At 45.4% G+C, this 19,106-nt stretch overlaps 9 protein-coding genes across 9 annotated transcripts; 5 read left to right on the top strand and 4 right to left on the bottom strand.

Moving 5' to 3' along the window:
* Window positions 1-209: 209 nt before the first annotated feature.
* On the bottom strand, window positions 210-2,664 carry EYB26_002524 (uncharacterized protein; the record flags this gene model as incomplete). The annotated part of the gene is made up of 4 exons (XM_054261829.1): window positions 210-1,553; window positions 1,612-2,368; window positions 2,424-2,587; window positions 2,644-2,664. 4 exons carry the CDS (start codon window positions 2,662-2,664, stop codon window positions 210-212), a joined length of 2,286 nt encoding a protein of 761 aa, XP_054117804.1.
* Window positions 2,665-3,862: 1,198 nt separating this feature from the next.
* EYB26_002523 (uncharacterized protein) lies at window positions 3,863-5,364 on the top strand (the record flags this gene model as incomplete). Its single annotated transcript, XM_054261828.1, has 2 exons — window positions 3,863-4,096; window positions 4,162-5,364. The coding sequence occupies 2 exons, from the start codon at window positions 3,863-3,865 to the stop codon at window positions 5,362-5,364; spliced, it is 1,437 nt and encodes a 478-aa protein (XP_054117803.1).
* An 872-nt stretch (window positions 5,365-6,236) lies between these two features.
* EYB26_002522 (uncharacterized protein) lies at window positions 6,237-7,493 on the top strand (the record flags this gene model as incomplete). The annotated part of the gene is made up of 3 exons (XM_054261827.1): window positions 6,237-6,494; window positions 6,584-6,910; window positions 6,996-7,493. 3 exons carry the CDS (start codon window positions 6,237-6,239, stop codon window positions 7,491-7,493), a joined length of 1,083 nt encoding a protein of 360 aa, XP_054117802.1.
* A 1,048-nt stretch (window positions 7,494-8,541) lies between these two features.
* Window positions 8,542-10,045, top strand: EYB26_002521 (uncharacterized protein; the record flags this gene model as incomplete). Its single annotated transcript, XM_054261826.1, has 4 exons — window positions 8,542-8,910; window positions 8,971-8,983; window positions 9,081-9,151; window positions 9,221-10,045. 4 exons carry the CDS (start codon window positions 8,542-8,544, stop codon window positions 10,043-10,045), a joined length of 1,278 nt encoding a protein of 425 aa, XP_054117801.1.
* Window positions 10,046-10,438: 393 nt separating this feature from the next.
* On the bottom strand, window positions 10,439-11,196 carry EYB26_002520 (uncharacterized protein; the record flags this gene model as incomplete). The annotated part of the gene is made up of 2 exons (XM_054261825.1): window positions 10,439-11,083; window positions 11,161-11,196. The coding sequence occupies 2 exons, from the start codon at window positions 11,194-11,196 to the stop codon at window positions 10,439-10,441; spliced, it is 681 nt and encodes a 226-aa protein (XP_054117800.1).
* A 638-nt stretch (window positions 11,197-11,834) lies between these two features.
* Window positions 11,835-12,800, top strand: EYB26_002519 (uncharacterized protein; the record flags this gene model as incomplete). Its single annotated transcript, XM_054261824.1, has 1 exon — window positions 11,835-12,800. One exon carries the CDS (start codon window positions 11,835-11,837, stop codon window positions 12,798-12,800), a length of 966 nt encoding a protein of 321 aa, XP_054117799.1.
* Window positions 12,801-12,997: 197 nt separating this feature from the next.
* EYB26_002518 (uncharacterized protein) lies at window positions 12,998-13,477 on the bottom strand (the record flags this gene model as incomplete). The annotated part of the gene is made up of 3 exons (XM_054261823.1): window positions 12,998-13,066; window positions 13,128-13,251; window positions 13,314-13,477. The coding sequence occupies 3 exons, from the start codon at window positions 13,475-13,477 to the stop codon at window positions 12,998-13,000; spliced, it is 357 nt and encodes a 118-aa protein (XP_054117798.1).
* Window positions 13,478-14,031: 554 nt separating this feature from the next.
* EYB26_002517 (uncharacterized protein) lies at window positions 14,032-16,712 on the bottom strand (the record flags this gene model as incomplete). Its single annotated transcript, XM_054261822.1, has 6 exons — window positions 14,032-14,966; window positions 15,020-15,245; window positions 15,291-15,509; window positions 15,560-15,760; window positions 15,812-16,084; window positions 16,137-16,712. The coding sequence occupies 6 exons, from the start codon at window positions 16,710-16,712 to the stop codon at window positions 14,032-14,034; spliced, it is 2,430 nt and encodes an 809-aa protein (XP_054117797.1).
* Window positions 16,713-17,440: 728 nt separating this feature from the next.
* On the top strand, window positions 17,441-18,320 carry EYB26_002516 (uncharacterized protein; the record flags this gene model as incomplete). The annotated part of the gene is made up of 4 exons (XM_054261821.1): window positions 17,441-17,596; window positions 17,655-17,727; window positions 17,784-18,130; window positions 18,189-18,320. 4 exons carry the CDS (start codon window positions 17,441-17,443, stop codon window positions 18,318-18,320), a joined length of 708 nt encoding a protein of 235 aa, XP_054117796.1.
* Window positions 18,321-19,106: the final 786 nt, after the last annotated feature.

The following is a 19,106-nucleotide window of genomic DNA, read 5'->3' as shown; positions in this document are numbered from 1 at the left end:
TTATGATGTTTAAAGTACCCATATAATTCATATCAAACCAGGCGATATTCGGCGACTAGCCAGCCCTAATATTTAAAATCGATTCTTTTCAGTTGTTGGTCATTCTAACCACTCTCGGTGCTGAAACGATACACAGAAAGAATTTGTGTACCTATTGGGATAGGTGATAAGTCTAGATGAAGTATTTAAATGAATTGCAAGATTGCTACCTAATCGTCAGCCATCCTCAAACGCTTCCTTGCCCGGAGCTGATCATGATGCATGGGATGCCACTGTATAGAATCAGATGCGGGCTTGGAATGATGTTGAGGAACATCTAGTAACTGATTCAGGAGATCGGTTGCTCCAGAAGGGTGAATTAAGTTCTGTGCATCCATTGGAGTTGGCGGGTCTAATGCATTCGGCACAGATAGCAAGCTCTCCCAGGAAAATGAACCACTCGACGCAGTTAGGTGGGATAAGTCTGAAATATGCCCATTTAAGAGAGCTGGAGGTACAGGTGGAATCATGGTGGTCTCCGGATCCAAGGCTAGATGTTGATCTGACGATGAGTTTGACTGCATCGATTCAGCCACCACTGCGAGCGAGGAGGTAGATGTATATGAACTTGATTGGCGTCGTTTAAAGAGATGATCATTTTCAAGTAGTTGATTGAATATCCTAGCTACCCTGCTATGGTAGCTTTGGGACGGTGTTTGCGAGCTACCTTTGGCGTAGCACGAAGAGACTTTGCGCAACAGCTCCCAATCAGCGTGTGATTTTATGTCAGTATCGCATTCAATTGTCTGAAAAGCAAGCTGTTCAAAGAGGATAAAGAATGCTGGCACCGAGAAAGCATCAAGCAAGGTTGTGAAAGTTCTATTATATGTTTCAGCGGAGGCAGAGGCACGATTTCTGCTGGACGAAAGAGTACTAGTGGAAGTGTGGTAGGCTTCGATTACCATAGGACTTCGGTCCCCATACGCAATCAACAATAGTAAACAGCTGGCCCTAGCATTTGACATAAGACTCTCCGTATGACGCGCATCCGAGTCGAGACTCAGGGCCACAATGCGCGTGCTGAGAAATTCCATCGCAATGAAAACATTATGAGGTAGAAGGGAGGCGCTTGGACTGCTGAGAAGACTGTAATCACTAGAAAGCTGATCTAGCTGCTGCTTAATAGACTTTGGTTTTGACTGCGACATTTTCAAACCCGAGGCTCTCCTACAGCCCGAGGGTGCACCAGTTATATGATAAAGCTCATCTTGGATCATTGCTAGTTGTATACGGCTTGAATAAGAAGCATGCCGCTCTACAGCAATTTTGAGTTGAGTGGTGATATTGCAGTCGTAGCTGGTCAACCATGATACAGATCCCCTCGTGATACATAGGCTCTTGTCCCGAACGTACAACGATCGAAGGACTTTGGCTCGTTCAACAGCATCATCAGAGCTCGCATCGGAAGGTAAAAGCTCTGCTTTGTGTAACCCCATAGTTCTAGCCAAGATACAAGCATGGACAAATAGGAGATCTGACCAGCCCAGTGGATCGAACTGTTGTGCTGCAATACTCTGAGAGCACCATAGTCAGCTTTGTACCAACACCCAGAAAATGAAATATTAGGCTTACTAGAAGGATAAGTGTCTGCACATTGATCAATCGCGGTGTATTCAACAAGAAAGAGCTGACCAGTGTAGCACGACTAGGGAGCATGGAGCAGGCAAAGTCGCCAAAGAGAGCGTTACCTGCTTGTGTTGAAATCTCCATGCCTAGTACAAGCAACGTGATAGCCTTGAGACATACCGCCCATGTGTCATCTCCTGGCCTGTTTGGCTGTGAATAGACACGTTCGAGGTTACTAAGCAGATTCCTTTGCACGAAGATATCGGTCGTACAGTCAATATGCTTGAAGTAATAATTAACAGCAGCAATGGCCTGTTTTTTGGGAGGTAGCTGAGTTGGGCAGTTATCATTGTATGTCGGAAACGGTTCGGTTCCACCAGCCGTCTCGCACAGGTCTCTGAGCAGCCCTAGAAGATCATTGGACTCCATTGATTTAGGTATGGCCTGGGTCCGTAGATATAGGCGGTTGCAAAGTGCAAAGGGCGATGAAATTCCGTGATAGCGGTCAACCATATCGACATCGCTATGGAAAATGTGGGAATGAGCAAAATCATCTGCCGGCAAGACAGGACTTTCTGGTTGTATGCACTCTTCTTCGTCCGGCTCGTAAGTTCCAGCTTCATCCGGTCTACCTAAAGAAGCCTGCGTGACAACATACTCGTCTTCGTCATAATCTATATTCCGGGCCACGGCGTTTGAAAGTCGGCCAAGTTGCAATTCAATGGAAGTCAAACGGCTCTGAAGCTGATCAACGCTGTCACATCTTATAATGAATCAGTCATTTGCTGTTCTGAGTACTTTGATAATTAATAACATACAGCAATTTAGTATGATTCACTCGCCTGACAGGGTTCTGGTAGACACAAGTTGTGTCGGCGTCTCGTTGGCAATTGCTGCACTCAGGGCGTTCCCTACCACAGCGGATCTTTCGCTCACGACAGCGAGTGCATGCAAGATCAGGAGTGGTATCCTCCGCGCCGTTCTAATGTGGGATTCTTAGTGTCTATCTCATCTTTGCGGCTGCATGGTCTTAGTTACCCGTCTGTCGGTAGCCGGCATCTTGACACAAGGACAACGGTTGTTCAACTTCTTTCCTAGGATAGCCCGGATAATTGAGTTTCTTAATCTTATAACAGAGCTAATGCTATAGAGAAGCAAAAATAGGAAAGGTATTGGTCACAATACCATTCAGCTGAGATCTTGACTTCAGGACTAGATCTTAAGAAGCGAACCCCTCTATTTATGACTCGTTTTTTGGGTATATTTTATAGCCTTAGAAGGGCTCGGTCTAGGGTTATGCACTGCATGACCAAGTCTGAGTAGATTTATAAGTATACTGCACTCTGGTTGTCCAGCCACAACCCTGACCGCTGCCGGCCGGTTTTTAATTGAGTGCTTTGCATTTCAGGAAATACAAACGATAATCCTACACCCTTGCCAGGTTTCTCAGCAATGTAAAAACTATGATAGACTGGGGCAACTGCAGAGAATATGGTGAACTAAATGGTTGGCCATTCGTTGATATTAATCCATGGACAACGCCACTCGATTGAAACATTTCACCATCAACCCAGTAAGAAATAGATATTACTGGCCAAGTAGTTAAAAGCATAAAGAAAATATAAATTGGTCGTCAACCCTCCATACGTGGATTCAATATGAGGGAACACAAGAAATCCTACGTTGCAATCGTTTCCTCTGATACAGAAGATTGACTCCGCATGAACACATGCAAATGCCGTTGTGCTTGGGTTTTCAACTCACCTGCTTCGGACTTTTATTTCCTCATTCTTTAGTTTTGTTCTTTTAAAGTATATATTATATTATCAACTTTGGCCCGACAAGCAAACTATAAGGTAGAGCGAAAAGAAAAGTGGTAATTCCCGAGCGTATCACACTTCCGTATCCGTGTAGATTGTTTGATTCGCAAAATCCAACAGGACACATAGTCCACATATTTCAGTGATGACTGCTAACAAGTTAATATATGTATATGTAAAGAAATTCATATCCAATGGAAAAGTCTCCGTCATGCTTCCAATCTGGTATAGGCAGAAATACCCTACGCTCAGATGACGGATCCGACGGATACAACGGATCTATGGATGTCTCGCTAATCACTCGCAACTCAACTTTGGGCAAGGAATATTCCTAAAAGAGTTTTTACTTGCACAAAGACTTTGTAACCTCCATTAGTCAAGCATCGCAGGCTAAGTTGAATCTTCAAGGACGATAGTTGTCGGCTGCAACATACGCTATGTCTCAAATCCGCCTTTTGTGCATTGGCCTATTCACAGGCTCCGTGATGTCAGCATCAAATTCGTCATTATTCTCTCCCTGCTCGTATGCACCAGAGAATATATTGATAAGAGATGTTGTTGTGATAGGCGGGGGCGCTTCTGGAACATATGGAGCCATTGCATTGAAAGATATGGGCAGAAGTGTTGCAGTAGTAGAGAAAAAGCCGCATTTCGGGGGACATGTGAATACAGTAAGCACAACGTTACAGCCCTAAATCTGTGAAAATGCTAATCAATATCGTTTTGGTTCATATAGTACAATGATCCGGAGACTGGACTCGCATTGGACTTTGGAGTACAGGGATATGATGGTGACAGTATCACCCAGGCTTTTTTCTCCAGATTCAACATCCTTCTCATTCCTTTGAGCAAAGGGAATGGGGAAGTTACAGCGGACTTTGATACAGGAGAGATTGTAATGACAACAATGTCCGCTGATAGCCTCGCTGCCTATGGCGAGCAGACAAATCTGTACTATCCAGACCCAGCACTCGGTTTACATCTACCTCAACCTGTGCCAGAGGATCTCTTGCTTCCTTTTAGAGATTTCATTGTTAAATACTCTCTTCAAGATGCAGCTTACACTATTTGGAGATTTACCAGTCCTGGAAAAGACATCCTTGACCAGTTAACTCTATATGTGATGCTTGGGTGTAACGCAGCATCTACGCCACTTCTTGGTGGCCAGGGATCTGATGTAACTACAAGAAACAATTCTGAGCTGTTTGGAAAGGCAGAAGAAGAATTTGGAAGCAGTGCCCTGCTCAATTCACATGTGATTGCAGCAAAACGGTCTAATGATAGCATTTCACTCGTCGTGCAGACTCCCACGACGAGGAAACTGATACTGGCATCTCAAGTGCTTTTCAGTGCACCAATCGTGCTTGACAATCTCAATACCTTTGACCTTGATACTATAGAATACTCCGTTTTCTCGCAAATCTATTATTCGAGTTGGTATACTGCTTTAGTGGCTGATACCGGATTACGGCCCGGATATGTCTATGAAAACGCTGCGATCGATACACTATACAATATCCCCCTAGAACCATACACATTTCGGATTGGGGCAACTCGAGTGAATAACATATTCTACGCTTACTATGGCTCCATGGAACAACTGTCCGAAAATGAGGTCAAGGACAGGATATCAAAGACCATTCAAATACTGTCTGGCAGCTCTACAATTCCGCGTTTCCTAGACTTTGTAGGTCATACTCCATTCAAGCAGCAAGTGCCTGCCAAAGCCGTTGCAGATGGTTTCTATGACCAGCTGAATGCGCTTCAGGGGCATCGAGGAATGCACTATACGGGAAATGCATTGGATGCATCTGGATCAAGCAGCCTATTCAAATTCACTCAGTATTTATTGCCGAGAATCAATCAAGCCATCGATGCTCATCCAATCGACCTAGACTTAGGAACCTGCTACCGGAACTTATCAGCACGTTGGCACTAAGTACCACGTGCATAGGGAGATATTACCTCAGAGAAATACATTGTACGGCAAACGTGAAGGCAATTCGCCATATTAGTTCAGCTCATAGTACTAGGTTGATAGTTGCTATTGGAATTCGACTTGCTGCACCTCGCTTAGAGTTCGCAGATACTTGCTTTCCGGTATCTATCCATACAGTAGCATCGCATATTATTCGTAGAAAATGGTTTCACCATGTAACAATTTTAATTCCATTATGTATTTCGTAATTTATTTACCGTACAAAATAAAATCCGAAATTGTGAGTTGCGGAGCCCTTGCTCAAGTAATAGAAACAACTCCTGATCATGGGTCTCATGGCATACCTAGTCTCGCCAGAAATTAACCTTGAGCGTAACACACACCATAGGTCAAAGTTTCAAGTAATGCACCGATTACCAGTTCTCTTAAGCACTGGTTGATAAAGACCGAGAAATATGTACTTTGAATATGATTCTCTCCATGGGATTCCAATCCATTGCAGACTTGCATACAAAGCGCACGAACATTGCAAGATCGAGAACCTTCGAAAAGTGGAGGTTTGATTTCGATGCTTCATAATAACAAATCACCTCCATGGATATGGATTCCGCAGGTGATGTACCCTGACAATAATTACAGGGAACCGGAGACCGAGCTCCGCTTCGTGCGAAGTATATGCAGGGCATATACATTGGAAGTTAAGTGCATGGCAAGCCATCAAGTCTACAGACTCTCTTCTGTTATCCTAGAATCAATCACTTCCAAGGTTATCTTGCAACCCGTTGATCCGCTCCACCTCCTCCTCTTGTGATAGATTCATACATTCGTCTCCGCTGGTTTACTATAGCGCTCAATCTTAAGGGTAACAGACCATGTCGGGCATCAGTGACCCCGTTCTTACATCTATTGGTGAGACCAAGGCTAGATATGTACGCCTTGGGAAAAGTGGGTTGTATGTTTCGGTTCCAATCTTGGGCGCTATGTCATTGGGCCATAAAGACTGGCAGCCATGGGTAATTGAAGAAGAGGAAGCTCTCATCATTCTGAGAGCAGCGTACGATCGCGGTATCAACACCTGGAATACTGCAAATGTGTACAGCAACGGCATTAGCGAAGAGATCTTAGGCAAGGTACGTCGATTGGACAGTCTCCTCTTGAAATAACTGAACTATGCATTGTATATATGAGACATGTATGACTTTATGCTCACCATACATAGGCTCTCAGAAAGTTCCAGATTCCCCGTGAGAGGTTGGTCATCATGACTCAGTGCTCTAGCTGGGTTGGTGACTCGCCCAAGTCTCGAGCTTGGTTGTACAGAGATAAATGCAGAGACAGTAAGGACTTTGTCAACCAAGGTGGGCTCTCGCGAAAAGCTTTATTTTCAGCAGTCGATGCAAGCATTCGGCGTCTTGGGGTTGAATATATCGATCTGCTCCAGGTCCATCGCTTTGACTATACAACACCAATTGGAGAGACCATGGCAGCATTACATGATCTTGTTCAAAGTGGGAAAGTACGGTATATTGGAGCCTCCAGTATGTGGGTAAGTGTAGCAGCTAAATACTCTTTCCGTCGCAGCCGTCGAGATAGATGCAAGGAAGGTAGATTGACTGATACTTTGTATATAGACATATCAATTCGCAACAATGCAGTACTGCGCCGAGAGCCACGGATGGACAAAGTTCATCAGTATGCAGAACCACTATAATTTGCTTTATCGAGAGGAAGAGCGAGAAATGAACAAATTCTGCAACGAGACTGGCGTGGGGCTCATTCCATGGGCACCTCTTTGCAGGGGCTACCTAGCACGACCTCTATCATCGAATGAAATCTCCACGCGTGCTTTGGAGGAACAAAAACTCGGAAGAATCCTATCCGTTGGACATACAGAGACCGATCATGCCATTATCAATCGAGTGGAAGAGATAGCACAGAAGAGAGGGTGGAAGATGAGTACCGTCGCTCTAGCGTGGATCAACAAAAGGGTGACGAGCCCGATTATTGGGTTTAATACTATTGAGAGGATGGATGAAGCGCTATCTTCCAGAGATCAAGAGCTGACAACAGAAGAAGAAGAGTATCTTGAGGAGCTGTACGTAAGTAGGGGTATCCAGGGTCACTTCTAATGATGAATGAATCAATACAACATATGCCCATATTTATATGTACGGATAAGCGATTGTACTTTATGAAATGCATTCACAATTCTCGCTTATGTCACTTTCAATATATGTTAGTTAAGACCTAACCTATGAGGATATGATTACATCGACGAATATACTCTGTAGACGAAACCTGTGTAGTATATGGTTATTATTGGCAAGTGTTTGGATAAATAAATAAGAAAAGTATTATAGTGCTTCAAGAGGCTTATGCTCTCTCCTTTGTACGTGGTCTCACTATATCATGATCTGAAGACTCTAGGTGTTGTCCCCTGTATGGCATAATATGCAGTTATTGAAAGTAGTAATATAGCATTTTACGACGCGAAACGGATACCGACAGTGCATTGACTGAATTGGAAAGTTCTATCGCAACGTTGTCCGATTTTCCTTAGCTTCCAGCGTGTAGACGACGTATGGTAACACAAAGCAAGGCAATATCGTCCGGGCTATGAAGGTGTGCCAATTTCATTCTGAGATGATCGTGAGCAGAGTGGTTTGGGATGTGGATCGCTCGTCACACGAGTTTTACAGGCTGTCTTTAAGGGAGTAAAATATCCGGAAAATGTTCAGCCTTCGACTCCGGGCTCCGAGCATATCAAATTGGATTCAATCAAGATATGAGAGCGAGACTTGAGTCAGCATTATCTACGCCCACTGGTATTTTGAACTACCAATTCTATCAAAACTTGCATGCGATACATTTTGTACTTTTATTTCATACCCAAGATTCATGAAATCATGACCAAAACTACCATTTCTAACAAAATAGAGGAATCAGTGCCTCCAATCAATTACGAAACCCCTACGCAAAAAGAATACGATGAAGGCTCTAGTCTCGTTGACTGGGATGGCCCAGGTGATGCTGCCAATCCTATTAATTGGTCAAATACACAGAAATGGACAATAATTGGACTAGTTTCCTTCACTACCTTCAATGTGTATGATATCTCATTAGCCCAAGACTTATTGTCCATAGTTGAAATGGCACTCATTGATTTCCACCGGCTCCATGGCTTCGAGTATTTTCGCCCCTGGAGTACCGCAAGCGATGCAGGACTTCCACTCTACCAGCTCAGTACTCTCGACATTCGTCGTCTCTGTTTTCATTGTCGGTTTCATTCTTGGGCCGTTGGTGCTCTCGCCTGCTAGCGAAGTATACGGAAGACTTCCTGTCACACACGCAGCAAATATTGCATTCCTGGTCGCTTCGATATTATGTGCGGTTTCAGTCAATATATCAATGCTGATTGTATTCCGGCTTGGTATGGGGCTCTCTGGCTGCGTTCCAGTAACTTTAGGAGCAGGTTTTATAGCAGATCTAATGCCTATGGAGAAAAGAGGGATGGCACTTGCAATCTGGACCTTTGGACCCTTGGTGGTATGAACCCATGTTGCGTTCCGGAAAGCTTTTGCACGTTTGCTAACAATGCTCCTTCAGGGTCCAGTGACTGGTGAGTAGGAGATCCATTCATTAATGTCCCTATCCTTCTTGCTCATTCCTAGTCTCACCAGTTCTGCTCTTTTTGATTAAGGTACTGACATGCCTAGGTCCGGTCATTGGAGGATATATGGGTCTCGATACAGGATGGAGATGGACATTTTGGCTGGTATCGATTCTTGTGCGTTCGTGGAGAACATTACAGTTTCTCTCTCTCTCTCTCTCCCTATTTGTACTTACACTCATTTAGGGAGGTGCAGCCACTCTCGCTGGCTTTGTCTTCATGCAAGAAACTTACGCTCCAACCATTCTCAAACAAAAGGCTAAGATGTTACGAAAAAGCACTGGCCGCGAGATGAGAACCAAATATGATAAAGGTCAAACCTTGAAGCAGCTTATTGCTTCTGCGGTTACAAGGCCTCTCAGAATGTTGATACTATCCCCAATCGTCCTCATCCTGTCCATCTATCTGTCTGTCATTTACAGCTATTCATACCTCTTATTAACGACATACACAGAGATCTTTGAAGGGGTCTATAACTTCAACTCGGGTGAAGCTGGGTTGGGCTACCTAGGGCTTGGGGTTGGATTTGTTGCCGGCGCATGTGCCGTCGGACCTTTCTCAGATTGGTACATAAAGTTGCAAAGAGAACGCCATGGATTGCCCCAGCCAGGAGACCGTCTACCTCCATTGTTGCTAGGTTCCTGTTGGGTTCCTATCGGCCTCTTCTGCTACGGTTGGTCAGCTCAAGCGAGAACACACTGGATGGTCCCCATTGTAGGAACAGGTATTTTTGGCGCAGGAGTGGAACTTATCTTTTTCCCAATCCAATTGTACCTTATCGACACCTTTACCATCCACGCTGCTAGCGCCGTAGCTGCCAATACTGTTGTTCGATCGATATTCGGCGCTTTAATTCCCTTGGCTGGGAACCCCTTGTACAATAAATTGGGACTGGGATGGGGTAACAGTGTTTTGGCTTTCATTTCCATTGCTTTTGCGCCTTTTTCTCTTGTCTTGCTGAAGTTTGGGGCTCCTATACGTACAAATCCACGCTTTCAAGCGAGCATTTGATCAGCGATGGAATACAATGTTTCTATAATTCCAGGACAGTCTCTTGTCACTAAATGGACTCACAATAAAGACAGAAGCCGTTGGCCTGACTTGAATGTCTCGGAAGGTCTTCTAAAGGTGCGAAATCCCTTGCATTTTATCTCAAATGCATTTAAATTGCAGCCAGCTTTTCTTCTAGTTTTGATACCTACCTAGGTAGAGTTGTACAACGTGATATTGCATTAGATCCCAAGTTCCTGAGGATTAAACATAAATTGCAAAATATCCTAGCATTCTACTATAGTGCAATAACAATAGTCCTAGACTATAATGTGCCTGACAGCGAGGCGATGCCTTAATCAAGTTGAAATCCGGGTTTGTTGATCGCAGGCATACAACGGAAAATCAAGGATCTCACCATCCATTGTAGATGTAACTGGCCAATTCAGGGCTGTCACGACCAGGCATCTGAAACTCTCTTTCCAATTCGTCCGTATTGTAAAGCCACCAGAACCACCGAAGATCAGCCTTCCCCCAGCCAGGCCAGAACTCGCCCCTTTGTGCCTCCTTGTATGTAGTAATGACTTTTACATATCCAACAATCCCATTTGGATGAACTTTTGTCACTTCCTTAGGATCGGGGGCGTTCAAAATGGACTGAAAGACTTCCTCATCGATCATGATACAGAATTCATTGCAGATCTCCCCACGACTGCACTCTTCGCCATATTCCGCTTCAAGCTCTTCCTGCTTCTGCAAGAAAAGATTCTCTTTTCGCAGCACCGTATCCTCGTCATCTTCATATTGAACTTCATCATCCCCCATCTCTGGGATGAGCAGTTCTCTTCTAAAGTCCTTTCGAATATCATCAATTGAGGCATTGTTGAATTTTTCCCGGTCCCAAATAATGGTGTTCTCTAACGAGTCTGGATACGATTCATAATACGTCTCGAGTGGACTCCAACTGAGTTCCATATACTCCTCTAGCTTTTCTAGTACCGATGGCCAAAGTTCATCGGACTGTGGGGTGTATACAGTCCGGTAGATAGCGAATCCCCACTGAGAGTAGTAAAGCAATAGGTACAATCAGTTCGCCGAATTGTAGGACCAGAGGATTCGAATGTCTTAAAACTTACTTGATATGGGTCTGATTCTCCTCCGGTGACTGGCATTTCCGATGCCGACGCAGGTAGTGAAGATTGGTGATGTAACTATGTAGCGAAAGCAGATGGTAGAATGATATTTTGACAGCTGTGGTAAAATATAAACCAAGGAGTACTTTATATTCCCTAGGTACCTAGATCCATTGGCTGTTTCACTTACCATGAATATCTGCTAAAGATCTAGGCAGGCATCTTCACCGTGCTGCCTAGCAGGCAGCAACAAGAGCATTACTGAAATGTACCTAGGTGGCCGAACAGGTGCAACGAACTCAATTCAACCTTTCTAATTCAAGTCGATGATCGAAAGGTTGGGCAATCCACGATGACCATCGATGTTGTGGAAATAGGGCTGGAGATGTCCGCTGACTCGATGTGATTGGTTGAAAAGTGTTCTACTGGTACCTACTGTGAGCCACCAATTGCCGGCTTGTTCCTGGCTGTCCAGAGTTCGGGTTTCGACCTTTCAGAATCATTGTCCAGGCAGAAGCACAAGTGGCGAACCGTCTAGAGTTACATGGAGTTTCCCGAATATTCATTCTTTCGATCGAATCCAGCGACTAACAGAAACACATAATACAAGCATTCAGCAGAAAAACACTCGTCACACGAGGCCGGAGATTGCTGGACACGGCCCCGGAATAACAGCCATGAATGTTACTAACTTGAAAACAGATGTCGATACAGACATTGATATTAAAAATGAGTATGATCGAGATCATGATGTGGACAGGGCGCGAAGCTTCGAAGGCCGTTTAAACCAATTCCTTCACAAAGCCAAGACAACAACCACGACGACGGAGATGACGAGGACAATAACACCAGTCCTTCAACGAAGAATAACTCGCTCGCAATCCTCCTCTCTCTCACCATCAACCACACCATCGAACGAAATTAAAAAATCACCATCTCCTTCACCCAGCAAGACACCTACTCTACAAGAACAATCCCGCTCTCCGATCCGCAAACGCAACCCAAGGACCTCCAAACCAGCCACAACCACCACAACAGTCTACTCACCCCCCTCCCGCCTCCGCGACTCCATAACCCCAAACCTAATCCTCCTCCTCATCGGCGTAAACCCCGGCATCCTGACAGGCTCAACAGGCTACGCCTACGCACACCCTTCAAACCTCTTCTGGAAACTCCTCCATTCATCCGGTATCACCACCGTCCGACACCCACCCAGCGACACCTACAAACTTCCGGAATTGTACAGCGTCGGAAACACGAATATCGTTGAGCGTCCGACTAAAGACGCAAGTATGCTTTCCAAAGCGGAGATGGATGCTGGTGTACCCATCCTCGAAGCCAAGATCGCAGCCCAGAGACCGGAAGCGGTTGCCCTAGTGGGGAAGAGTATATGGGAAAGCGTATGGAGGGTTCGGCATGGACGAGGTATAAAAAAGGAGGAGTTTAGGTATGGATGGCAGGACGACGACGAGAATATGGGACGGTGTGAAGGGTGGGATGGAGCGAGGGTATTCGTGGCTACGACGACGAGTGGGTTGGCTGCAACGATGAGTATGCAGGAGAAGGAGGAGGTTTGGAATGAGTTGGGAGCGTGGGTGAAGAGGAGAAGGGAGGAGCGTAGTCTTATTTCATCTCAATCATAGCTTAATACCCGATTACCGAATTTACGTGCTGATCAAGAAGTAACTAGAGGCCACCATCATTCATTCTCATTTCACGAGGAGGAAAGTTCAATGCATGCTAACCAAAAATACAAATCCCCTTCGATCCATGACTTATTCCATTGCACGCCAAATCTGGTAAATACAGTAGCCAGATATCACCGTGATAATCATCAAATCTAAACCTGGAAAGTGTTTACAAAGTTACCGCCGTTCATGACATTGCGATCACCCTGGCGTTCGCGGTTCTATATCCCGTCAGCGGTCAACATAAGATTCTATACTAAAGCAAAGAGGGGGCCCACATACTGTAGCTTCCTGGATGTCACCCTTCTCCAAAATCTGCTGCACCACATCCTCCTCTCGATGTGTGCCGAATTCGTTGTCGAGCATGGCCTGGCTGGCTCCGTCGAGGATGCCTTGTGCGCCTTGCCTATTCATCCAACCTGTCAGCACACCCATTCATAATTTGTCACACAAGGGGACGGGGCATACTTGTGAGTGACAAAAATCTTCCAGCCAGAAACGACTTGTGCTAGAGGGACGGTGCGGTCATGGCGCCATTGCTGGGCAGCGGCGGCGTCGTCAACGAAGATGACGAAGTCATCATCTTTGCCGTGGTAGAAGACTTTGGTGACTTGGTCGTTTCCGCGAGGCATGTTGATAGTTTAATTGTAGGTAGTGTGTAGTTAGGGTTAAGTGAAATTGTGTTGTAGAGTCTGGAGATATTAGTATCTTTTTTCTCGGATGATGAAGTATGAAGTAGATAAAGAGAGAACACACTTGATGAAAGTAGTAATGTATCACGAGACTTTTGATAGTTGGAGATTTAGTTGGAAAGTGAGGTTCCATAGAGGTGAAGGAGCTTATATACTTAGCCATGACGGCGATGATGTAGGTATGCAGAGCGTCGACGTCATAGGCACTGCGCATCCCAGGGCGATCATACCATTCTCTCGGTCATCCTGCCTCTGCACTTTCACCATCTATTATCGGTATTACTTGATATTATTTTCTATCGAATGGCTCAATTGGTTTGTTTGCTAAGGATATTCAACTCTTGTGCCATGAGGCCTGTTTATCTCGAATGTAGCTGATACAGGAGCTGCTCCACACCCTCCAGCTCGACTCCAATATCAATTACGTCGTCTATCAGCCACGCCCCATCCCTTCTCATTCACCCAGCCCATTTTAAAGATATTCTCAAGGTTTATCATGCCACGTCTCTTGTTGTATCCAAATACCCGACTATGGACTGCGGGAGCCACCTCTTCCACAGCACCCGAGGCTTAATCTTGGACTTGATCACCTTATCTTCGATGATAGTATTGTCAGACGTAGATCTGGTCTTCTTTGGTCGATTAGAGCCGAATGCCATCTTGGTAACAATCTTCTCATCCTCCGTCACACCCTTCGGTTTGTATAACGTTTCAAATGGACCGTTTGTTGTCCTAGCCTTCTCTGAGGTTGTTTCCTCTTCTTCTTCATTTTCATCCTGTTCTAAGCTATCATCCAAAGAAATTGATGTCACTTTACTAAGAGATGCGGAGCGCCTGCTATGAAAGACGCCTCGAATGGACAATCCACGCATGACAGTTTTGCCCACCATGGTCTGGCTCATGTAGTCACCCCGTCCCAGAGTCATTCCTGGATATGGAAGCAGCTCTTGACTGTATATACCCGAAATGCTACGCTCAATTTTGACTCGATGCGATCTTGCTGGTACCAGAACTATCGTTGTATTTGCAGCCTCCTTTGTAACCGAGCGAGGACGTATTGATTCTGTCTCCTGGAGCAGTCGAACCTCAGTATCGTAGATAGGATTGTGTGTCTTCTTGATCATCACTCGATTCTGCTGATTGTGAAGAGGATGTGATGATGAAATTCGAAGAGAACCTCGCCGCTTGAGGAGGAATGGCCGGCCATCGGCTTCCAGTGGCTGCAACGACATGCATACGCAGGAAAACCGTCGTGGCTCTAAGGCTATATTTGGTACTTCATTTGGTAACATGACTGATGCTTTCAGAATCTCCGTCTTCCAGCCCCGTTCCTCTGCTGCGGAAGAGGCACTAAATATAAGTTCGTAACGTTTCTGATTGTACTGGAAGATGACCTTCCATGAAAATGGTGTATCCAAGCAAGCAAGTCCTAGGCATCGTTAACGATCTTCAATCCAAATTGCTTCTCGAACCATGGCATACCTTGTCCGTTCACCGAGCTGTCAACTGTCATATCCGATAGGTATATGGATGCAACGAGAGTCAGCCTGCGAAAATCGCTTCCAGGCTTAGCTAGAACCATATAGCCTGGAAACAGAATGCACACCAAGTACTGTCCTGTTATGGCACTGGGCGAATGATATGCCACGTGAAGCACTCCGCAGAGAATAAGTGGTCCCAATTCTTGGTAAACGTTCTCGAGAACAATCTGTAAATGTCAGCTATGACCGTCACGAAATTTTGATTGACTGACTTGATCACCGTAGTCCAGACGCTCGTGTAGAGAGATGGTCTTCTTGATCCGAATACGTAAATTAGGGTCTCCAACAACGGTGTTAATACGGTCGACTGCCTGCGCATTCTTATCCAAGACTTTTTTGATCTCCGAGTATGTTAGGGGATATATGGTCTCCGGAACAGTTCTCAGCAATTCGGTAAGAAGAAGTTGATATTTGCAGACTCGCTGTACGGGCTATTCAGAGTGTCAGTTATCACTTCAAATACAGACCTCAGCGAACTTACTTTTGCAATAAGATCGTCCAGTGTCATTGCCTTTTTATGATTATCTTTCTTCTTTTGAGTTGAATGTACAGATTTCTGAAACGCTTCAATACCTTCTGTCCAGAAGCCATCGGCTGGATGTCTTTGGCGTAGAAGGGTGAGATCTTCTGAAAGAACATCAAATGATCTGATGAAAGCTTCGTAGAGATGGAATCTTGCAGTCTATCATTGTCAAATGAGCGAAAACTTCTAGAAAGATAGATAAAAACTTACCAATTTATCAACCTCCTTCGCTACCAGCAAAGCCTCGGATGGATCCGCGCCTTCATTACGAATCCTGGCGTTAACTCGCCGTCTAGTCAACAGTGACTGGTTTTGAAAGTTCTGCAAAATGGTGGACTTCCGAAATGGTATGCCATCCGACCAGGGGTCTGCTGATTGCGGGCTCACAGATTCCAGTTGTTTCTTGAAGGCATCATGCGTGTCATACAGTCGTTGCAAATCACGTAGTATAGCTGGCCTCATTGTAAGATAAGTTGACAAAATCTAGCACACCAGTCAATACTTCTAACCACATATCCTTTTGGTAAATACTAACTTGAACCACTGTTTGCAAGCCATCAACATAACGCACCTCGGTACTATATATTTCACGTAGCACATGTCGACGTCTGATAGCCATGACCTTGCTCGCTTGCGTCATTGCATCATAGATACTAGACCGTGTGCTCTCCATAGATTGTCTCGATACCGCAATGCTGTTGCTAGTAATTGTATTCGTTCTCGACCTAGGCGCGCTCGACGGTGGCACGCTCATGCTAGCCGTTTTCATCGTTCCCAATATTGACGCTGTTCCACCCGATATCTGATCCCAGGGTTGTTTATTGCCCAGTGTTGAGGCTATATCTTCTCGGTCAACTGAAGGTCCATCAAACCATCCATCAACGTAGGTCCCAGGCTGGCCTCGTTTTTTCAAACGCAGACTATCAACCCATTTTGACCATGGATAGGCTGCATTGGATTCGAATGAAGGTGTGGACGGGGGGTAACCTCTGGGAGGAGAGTGCAGCAGTTCGCAATCCTCTGTCTCTGCGTCCGAGTCTGGTGCTTCGAAGTCCCGTTCCTTTTCCCATCCATCCACAATTGCTGGGGGATCCTCTGTGCTTTCAGACATTTTCCAAAGATGGAGACATGTGGTATGGATACTTCAGGTACATGGGTTAAGAAAAGACGAACATTCTCCTAGAAACATGATGAGCATTATGAAATATCCTTTGAGGTAGGAAGGCAGAGATAACAGGTACCTAGGTAGTGTTCAGATATGGAAGGCACGCAGGGCACTTATCAGGGAAGTCACGACCATCTCATCTCAGCCCAGCTTCACCTTCACCTTCACCTTCACCTTCGCCCCCAGCACAATGCAAACATCACTGGTTTCCTTTGACGGTTTTGGATCTATTATCTTGGTTTGGTTGACAGCTACCGGATGTAAAATTCAAGGTAGGTATTCTTCCTTATTTTGATACATATCATTGATTGAATATAGGGAGAAAATATACAACCGCATCACGGTAGTTCAGTCACATCCGTAGATTTTTATCCAAGTTGATTTTCTTGCCTGATCATTTATTCTACTCTTTCAAGGCTCTATGTCGTCTACCAATCCCCGACCGAGAATTTGATAACTAAGTTTCTGGTGTTGCTTGTAAGTTGTTCCTGATGGAGCGGCGCCTTACCTAACCTTCGAATTTATATGGAGCCATTTTGTACCTAGCTGCCGTCTCCACGTCGCCACCTCCACCAGAGCTTCCACTTGCCCTATCAACCAACACATCACCACCGTTGTCCTAATGGTAATGCATCCACAAGCATCCACAAGAGTTTCATGACACGGGTGTTACAATGAACAGAGATATCCATGCGCCAACTGTTCCCTCCGGTCCGACGACCGCGGGGACGGGATTCCGAGACTTGACAAAGCTATCGATGGTTGAGCTTATGAGTGAGAAGGAACGCATCGAAGCAGAGTTATCGGCTTATAGCAGTGTGTTGACATCTGTAAGGTTGCTATATCTACATTTGTGTTTGATCGCGAACTAATCACGTTCATGTCTAGCAAGGTGTTACAATGGCTACGAGCTTAACAACTTTTGACGGGTTTCCTCGCGACGACATCGATGTGGCGCAGAGTACGATTATTTACCCAGGGTTTGAGAGATACATAATCTGATGCTTGATGAAATAGTTCGAACCACGCGCGCTCGAATTATCCACCTCCGAAACGACCACAAAGAAGTCATGAAATATCTAGAGAAGGGTCTACACGCACACTTTGAAGCTCTACAACAAGCACAGGCTTCCTCTACGACGCCCGCTACTGCTGTACCTACCCAACAACAGAATGGCACACATGCGACACAAAACGGAATAACCGAAACACCTTTCGCACGAGTAAACACCGTTGCGCCTGGCAGTCCCGCCGATCAAGCTGGCTTGAAAGCTGGGGATGTCATTCGGAGTTTTGGAACGGTCAACTGGGTAAACCACGAACGGTTGACGAAGGTTGGCGAGGTTGTGCAGCAGAACGAAGGGGTAAGAAAACTACATCTGCCACGTAGGTGAAATTTGCGCTGACGGATGATTCTTGTAGCGTCCTCTTGTGGTAAAACTCTCGCGACCAAGCGAATCGGGCCAGGGTACTCGAGAATTGAGCGTCAGTCTGATACCTCGTCGCGATTGGGGCGGTCGCGGTCTTTTGGGCTGTCACTTGGTGCCGTTATAATGGAAGTATAAAATAAGAAATAAGGAATGATCTATGGACTACATCTTTGGAGTTTTGGCTCGGTTAGGCATGAGCTATTAAATGAAGATTATTGATTATGACTATGGCTACGTTAACTATCTGACTGTCTGACATATTATGGGCATGAGACAAATGGTCAGTGCTGCCGGTAAGCATTCGCCAGCCTTAGCCGACGTCATTGGGCCTTTTTCCGCCTTGATGAGAGCAACTGCTGCTGCCCAAAGTATGAGGGTAACAAGGCCGCACGAAGCTTGAAGAATTCATTATATGATATGACACCTAACCATCCATCTCCTTATATGGCGTTGTTGCGATGTTTGTCGGGTTGCTGGCGTCCAAAATGAATTTCCCTGTACTAGGTACGGTGTGAGTAGTTGCCCGCCAGCAAAATAGGTCCACCCCGCCGATCGATTTGTATGCTGACAGTTGGAAGACTGGGCCGATGAGAATGGCAAGGGTATCAAAGATCAGGCAATATCTTAGGAACTCTTATACTAGTCACATCAATGAGAGAGCCGAGTGAATCGTCCATCATCGACAGCATCAGCCTTGTCGCCGCCGGGAATGAGTCTTGGCGGGGCTTTGTCGCTCTTTGATCTGTCGGAGGGGCAAAATTTGTTTACGATCACGTGACTTATCAGGTTGTTGTGGTCACCGCCCTGGCAAAGTCGAAAATTCCATCCCCAAAAGGAATCCATTAGATTTTCTCTCCTCCCTCCCCTTCTACAAAACATACTACCAGCACTTGCTTCCACGGGCTCTGTG

The sequence above is a fragment of the Talaromyces marneffei genome, chromosome 2 (genome assembly GCF_009556855.1).
Source record: "Talaromyces marneffei chromosome 2, complete sequence".
NCBI lineage: Eukaryota > Fungi > Ascomycota > Eurotiomycetes > Eurotiales > Trichocomaceae > Talaromyces > Talaromyces marneffei.
This window is presented reverse-complemented; position numbering and strand designations above follow the sequence as displayed.